This window comes from Chiloscyllium plagiosum, chromosome 10 (genome assembly GCF_004010195.1).
Source record: "Chiloscyllium plagiosum isolate BGI_BamShark_2017 chromosome 10, ASM401019v2, whole genome shotgun sequence".
NCBI classification, from domain to species: Eukaryota; Metazoa; Chordata; class Chondrichthyes; order Orectolobiformes; family Hemiscylliidae; genus Chiloscyllium; species Chiloscyllium plagiosum.
This window is the reverse complement of record NC_057719.1, coordinates 12939555-12946587: the sequence shown is the minus strand read 5'-3', so window position 1 is coordinate 12946587 and position 7033 is coordinate 12939555. Positions and strand designations below refer to the sequence as shown.

The 7033-nt window shown below is 43.1% G+C and overlaps 1 protein-coding gene across 3 annotated transcripts in view; it reads left to right on the top strand.

The window, feature by feature from the left end:
- The window catches only part of abcd4 (ATP-binding cassette, sub-family D (ALD), member 4), a 34024-nt gene extending 28528 nt beyond the window's left edge, over positions 1-5496 (top strand). For 2 of the 3 annotated variants that reach the window (XM_043697094.1, XM_043697096.1), the window contains 5 exons: positions 179-270; positions 1274-1310; positions 1404-1453; positions 3605-3657; positions 5409-5496. In XM_043697094.1, the coding sequence (XP_043553029.1) occupies positions 179-270; positions 1274-1310; positions 1404-1453; positions 3605-3657; positions 5409-5490 (314 nt within the window). In that variant the 3' untranslated portion in view covers positions 5491-5496. Of the gene's footprint in view, positions 1-178; positions 271-1273; positions 1311-1403; positions 1454-3551; positions 3658-5408 lie in introns of all 3 variants that reach the window. The other variant, XM_043697095.1, reaches the window with a different exon arrangement.
- The last annotated feature ends 1537 nt before the right edge of the window (positions 5497-7033 follow it).

Below are 7033 nucleotides of genomic sequence, written 5' to 3'. Positions count from 1 at the left end.
ACACACTCTTCCACAGAGGCAAAGAGATGTAGTATAGCTGAACCCAATCAGCAGGTCATTTTTCTGGCCTTGCAGCTACATTTTTAGAACGTTATTCAAGTCATTGTTTCTTGAATTATGTGCATCATAATTGAATTGAAAAGGCGAGTTGTTGAAAGGCTGTACTCTTTACTTGCAGGGTCTGTCCACATGCTGACTTCCTTCGGGCCCCGTGGAGTTATGTTTTTTCCCCAGAAGCCATACTTCACTGATGGAACTCTACGAGAACAGGTAAAAACAATGGGTTTGATTCATCCACGTGGATGTCACTTATGCATTTATTGCCCATCCCTAATTGCCCCAGAGAAGGTAGTGGTTAGCTTTCCTCTTGAATTGTAGCAGTCCTTGGTGTTCAGGGACACCCACAGTGCTGTTCAGAAGAGAATCTGGATTTTGACCCAGCGACAATGGAGGAAAGCCGATTATTTTCCAAGTTAGGCTGGTGTGTGGCGTGCAGGAGAACTTGCAGATGATTGTGTTGCCATACATCTAATACCTTGTAGATGGTAGAGGTCAGGGGTTTGGAATGCGCTTCTAGAGGAGCCTTGTTGAGTTACAGCAGTGCATCTAGTGCACAGTACTTGGTGCACAGTACTGTCACGGTGTCAGGAGTGTTGCGGGGGGGTGCAAGTCATGCCAGGCTCTTTGTCCTGAATGAATGTCAGGTGTTCGGGCAGCAGGAAGTTGGAAGGGAGGAAATTGGAGTTGGAGGTTTAAAGAAACTCGGTGGACGTGTCAGAGCTGGAGCCTCAGGGTGGAAAAGGCCTCTTGCATACAGGCTGCCTATAGGAATATCCTAATCACTGTCACAGGCTTCTTCTGTTTTACCTCCACCCCTGCTTACTTCCGTGAACTTCACAGATTGCATACACAGTGATGTTACAGAGAGGAAACAGGCCATTCGGCCCAACCGGTCTGTATTGGTGTTCACCATTCTCAGCTCAAACTCCTCCTTAGCTTTAAATCACTCCCATATGTTCATTGAGCTATCTAATCAGAAAGGTGGGAGAGTCCTTGGACAGGGAGAGTATGGGGACCATGAAAGAGGAAATTAGAGCTCTCGGGAAGGAAGGACAGAGTTGTGGAATGAAAGAATTCTGGGGAGAAAATGCCAAGAGCTAGACACTGTAATGTTCTCAGGGCAGAGTGATTGGGAGGGCTGTGTTGAAATGAGCTGCTTGAAAACCAATTTATAAAAATGTTTCCGTTTTTGTCTGTCTTTTTTTGAAAACAGGTAATTTATCCTTTGAAGGAAATCTACCCAGTTACAGGTATACAGCATCATGTGCCAAGCCAACTATTCACAGCAGCAGTTTGTTGACTGAAGTACAGAGGTGACTCTTTTGATGCATTATTTCCCTCAGGTTTACCAGATGACGAGAGAATCACCCGCTTCTTAACATTGACCGGATTGGTGAGTCATTGAGAACTCATTCCTTTTACCGGCACCAGGGCAGAGTTTACACGGTTCAGCATTTACAACACACGCACTTCACACACGTTTGCAATTTGATTGAACGTGTGTAAGAGTTACCCTCAGCCCCACACATCTCCCACTCATCACTCTGGTCTTACTCATCTGCCATTGCCCATTGGCCTACATGTGCCTCACATTTAGAAATCCCCCGCTTGCTCAGATCCCTGCACAGCGCTGCCTCCTCCATCTCTGTGCTTCAATGTTTGTATTGTTCTGGTGTTAATACCATCTGCTGTTCGGGGCTGGTTCGCAATCCAGAGGAGCGCCAACAGTACAGGTTCAGTTTCTGCTTCAGCTGAGGTTACCTGAAGGGCTCTCCTCTTCAACTTCTCCCCTCATTGAGGCATGGTGATCTTCAGGTTCAAAGACCAGTCATTTCTCTCGAATGAGTGAGCATTCCTACTTTTTACCATTTGCTCTGTTTTCAATGTGTTCATTGTAGGAATGAAATTGGGTGACCAAGAACTCTAAAAAAGTTTTGTCTGAATTGCACACACTCCAGGGCAATTAGGATGCGCAATAAATGCTGGCCTACAGAGTGGTATCCACGTGGATGAATCAAACCCATTGTTTTTACCTGTTCTCGCAGGGTTCCATCAGTGAAGTACATTTTCTGGGGAAAAAACATAACTCCACGGGACTCAAAGAAAGTCAGCATGTGGACAGACCCTACAGTGCATTGCACACATGATGCAGGAGAGTAGGGCTTTGATACTGAAGGACAGGCAGAATAGGATTAACTGCAGGAAGGAATATGGGATATACAGAGCAAATTATTTCTGAAATGGATGCAGTTATAAGGGACCTGGATTAATAGTTAACAAAACAGTTCTGTATGTGGAAGGGCAGCTTGTGGTTGTTGTTTAAACTTTAGATCTTAATGGTGTCTTCTGGTAAAGTGTGTTTCAGTATCTACAATAAGCAGTATTCTTCAACAAGTAACAGGAGTGAAGATTGAAGTGTGACTCTCTCTGAGTACCTGTTTAAAGTTCTTTCATCCTGAGCAGTTTTAGGAGGGGTTCAGATGGTTTAAATATAAAGTAATGGATACTCAGGAGTGATTACAGATGGAATCGGTAAGGGCCTCAGATGTTTTAGGTATGGAATGATGGATACTTGAGAATAATTTACAGATTAGAATACATGCAAAAGATTCAGTTTGCTTCATATATATGAAAAGGATAGCCGACAGTGAGTTACAGACTGCAGTCTAATTGTAGGACTCCGGTGGTTCATATATGGGCTAATGGACACCTGCCTCATGTATGGTTTAATGGATACCTGGTTTAAATATTAGAATAATTTATACCTTGTTTATGTGTAAGACACCAACCTCTGGCTATTACATATGGAATAATGAGTACCTGGTTTATGCATTGGATAACGGGTACCTGGTTTTTGCATAAGCTAATGAATAATAGTTAGCTATAGGATAATGAGTACAAGTTGTAATAATGGATAATAAATATGTGGTCTATTAATTATAGAATAATAGATACCTGGGAGTGACTGGCTGGAACCAAATCAAGGGGATTGGATGGCATATTAAACTGTATGTTGGGTTGATGTTTCAACTGGTTTTCTAACTGTGTATTTACATGCGTTATACCCTAGTGTCAAGTGATGTGTTGAAATTTCTTGTTAGTTAACGGAGTGTACTTTCTGTGTGTTCTCTGCCTTTAAAGAATGGTGCAGCAAATAAGGTGGCTATTTGGCCCATTATATCTTGCTGACTCCTAAATATCCAATTCATCCCCTATTTCTTCCACGTACAGCCCAGCTCATAAATGTACATGTAAAACACAAGCTACTTGACTCCATGAGAGATGCAGTGCTAATATTTAATGTTGAAGACTCCACTGAGGCTGCGTGATGTGCTGAGTATTTCCAGTAGCTTCTGTCTTTGGCTCTCTCATGAAGCTGGAAGATAATTGGCTGTCCTGGCTGGTATTAAGAGGCACATTCTGAGCTCGATCTGATCAAGCAACTCCGCAAGGCTGATATAGACTCTAATCCTTATCTCCTTGGTCAACAGCTTGGAACCTCAGAGAGTTACAGTCTAACTGATTTAGCTATTCTTGCATTAAGGGGTCACTCCTGAAGAGGACTGGTGGTTTGGATGAGAGAGTGGATTGGAACTGGTGAGACTGACTTTTATTTAGACTTTACATCTGAGTTTCTGACTTTCAAACTTGACGCATTTTTGTGCAGATTTTCACTCTTATTGACAACAGACACTGTTCCCATTGTGCCTGAAATTAAGAAGCAAACTATGCAAGATTTTAGTCACTGAAGTCTCAGTGGCTAGTGGATTGTTTAAACTAACTCTGATCACAGGATGAGTCAGCACTCCTTTTTAAAGACTGAATTGGCAAACCATTCCTCTAGTATTAGATAACTGACAGTAGTAAACATTGTCACCTGGGATGACAGGTCATTTTGTACCTTGATGATGTCTTCTAGTATTGGATATTCTTCAGTATTATTTCTCTCTGTCTGAATTTCTTCTGATATTTTCAGATTCCATACAGAATTATTTTGTCAGCCAACCACAGATTTTACACACGCAGATCATTTTTCTCTGTAGCAGCCCTCTTTTAGAAAAAAGTGTTTTCGAATTGAGGGCTAAAAACACACACAGTATTTTAGGGTTCAACCTCATTGTCATAACAATTACATCGAGATGTAGATCAGTATAGGATTGCAAAATCTGCCCCAGTTGTTCCAGATTTGGAGGTGCCGGTGTTGGACTGGGGTACACAAAGTTATAAATCACACAACACCAAATTATAGTCCAAAATGTTTATTCGGAAGTACTACCTTACGGAGCGCTGCTCCTTCATCAGGTGGTTGTAGGAACAGCGCTCCGAAAGCTAGTGCTTCCAAATAAACCTGTTGGACTATAACCTGGTGTTGTGTGATTTGTAACTTTATCCAGTTGTTCAAGTTGACTATGGGGAATCCACTTAAAAGAATTAGATTTATTGTCACTTGCAGGGCACACAGCCCCTTGTCAGGGTTAGTGCCAGTTAGCCAGGCATTGTCTAGTGACGTATAACCATTATTAATGTATTAGATTAGATTCCTGACAGTATGGAAACAGGCCTTTCGGCCCAACAAATCCACACCGACCATCCGAAGAGTAACCCATCCAGACCCATTCCCCATCCCTATATTTACCCCTGACTAATGCAGGCAATTTAACATGGCCAGTTCACCTGACCTGCATATCTTTGGATTGTGAGAGGAAACTGGAGCACCTGGAGGAAATCTACGCAGATACAGGGAGAACATGCAAACTCCACACAGACTGGGTTCCTGGTGCTGTCAGGCAGTAATGCTAACCACTGAGCTACCGCGCCGCTGACATGACATTCTGTTACAATGAGTGTCAGCAAGGATGCAGCCAGTGAGTTTCACACTGTCACCTTCACAGCACCCAGTGGATATTGTCCCAGGATCCTGAGGTTAATTATAGCAGCCCCACAATCAACTAACTCAGCATGAAGCAAGGGCTTTGGTTTGCTCTGTCATTCAGTGGGATAAATGTGTAGAGACTTCATAACAGTGGTGACATTATGGGAAGTAATATATCCCATGTAATGCTGCTGATTAGAGTTGAATTGTGGCATTTGTGTAATTTGAGGGATGTGGTGGATTGTTTTTGCTCAATTACTTTGGAAAAGCAAGAAGACATTTCAGAAAGATTTCCCCACCTTGGGTGATTTGCTGTGGATCATTGCCTGTTTGAGAAGGGATTAGGTTGGTTTCTCAGTGGGTTAAATGGAATCGTGGAACAGTTTGGTTCAGAGATCTGTTCTGTTCATGCTTTCTTCTTTGACATGTCATGAAGAAGTGTTCAAGATGTGATTGGCCTCTTGTTGCTCACCAGGTACGATGTGCTGTCTCCTGGAGAAATGCAGAGACTGTGCTTCGCTCGACTCTTCTATCACCAGCCCAAATATGCAGGTTAGTGTTGATCAGCCCTAAGCCACACCGCAGGCCAGCCCAGTTTGGCAGGCTGGTTAACGCTGGTTGGGTCTCAGGGAACATCCTCATCAGCTGGTTAAGGAAAAGGGAACAGTGTTGATGAAGAGTTGAGGCCAACGCAGCTAGTTCCTGTTTTGAGCTCTATTATAAGGGAAACACATTGGGTGAAGGCTGCTCTGAAAAAGTTGTCTCAGGCCCACCCAAGCTGGGCAAGTTATTACAGTCTGTGTCCCGTGTGGTGCAGCATGAAGATGAATGAATATGAGGATCAACTGATGACCTGTTTTATAGCCCATTGGAGTTTTCCCTGGACTGTACTGCACCCAAGATAACACACCGACAAAGCCATTTACTGTGTATTATCTGCTGGATGGTCTAAGAGATGGGTCTTTCTGCTTGTGAATCTTCAAGGTGTTTTATTTCTTAGACCTCATTAAAGAAGGGCCATGGAGTCAAAAGTTACCTCTGTTTTCTCTTCACATTTTTTTGTTGATTCTCTGTGGTGTGTTGGTGTCCCTGGCTGGGCAGCATTTATTGACCGTCCCTAGTTGCCCTTGGCAAATCCATGTGCTGGAGGTAGACAATTAGGGAGGGAATTCTAGAATTTTGACCCAGCAACAGCGAAAGAACGGCGATATATTTCCGAGTCAGGATGGTGAGTGGCTTGGCGGGGAACTTGCAAGTGATGGTGTGCCCATGTGTCTGCTAAACCTTAACCTTCCAAATGGAAGTGGTCATGGGTTTGGAAGGTGCTGTCTAAGGATCTTTGGTAAATTTCTGCAGGGCATTCTGTAGATAGTACACACTGCTGTTACTGAGTGTCGCTGATGGAGGGAGTGGATGTTTGTGGGTGAGATGCCAAACAAGTGGACAAATTTGTTCTGGATGGTGTTGAGTTTCTTGAGTATTGTTGGAGTTGCACCCATGGAAGCAAGTAAGGAGTTTCCATCACACTCCTGACTTGTGCCTTGTAAATAATGGAGAGACCTGCAGAGTCAGGAAGTGAGGTCCACATGCTTGATTCCTAGCCTCTGACATACTCTTGTTGCCATTGTGTTTATGTGGCAAGTCCAGTTGAGTTTCTGGTCAATGGTACCCCTTAGGATGTTAATGGTGGGATATTCAGTGATGGTAACACCATTGAATGTCAAGGAGTGGTGGATACATTGTCTTTTATTGGAGATGGTCATTGCCATTGTGTGGGGCTCAAACTATCTGTCAGCCCAAACTATGGTCCAGATCTTGGTGCATTTGAACGTGGACTGCTTCAGTATCTGAGGAGTCGTGAACTGTGCTAAACATTGTGCAACAATCTGTGAATGTCCCCTCTTCTGACCTTATGATGGAGGGAAGATCTGCTGAATTTCTCCAGCAATATCTTTTTTTTTGTATTTTATTCCTAATTTGTTTCTGTCCTAAAACTGTCATATTGATAATAACGCTGTGAAATTTGGATAATGCATTGGATCAGGACAGTACATCTCCATTTTTTTAAAAAGAACTTGGCTTAATTTCATCCCAGTGTAA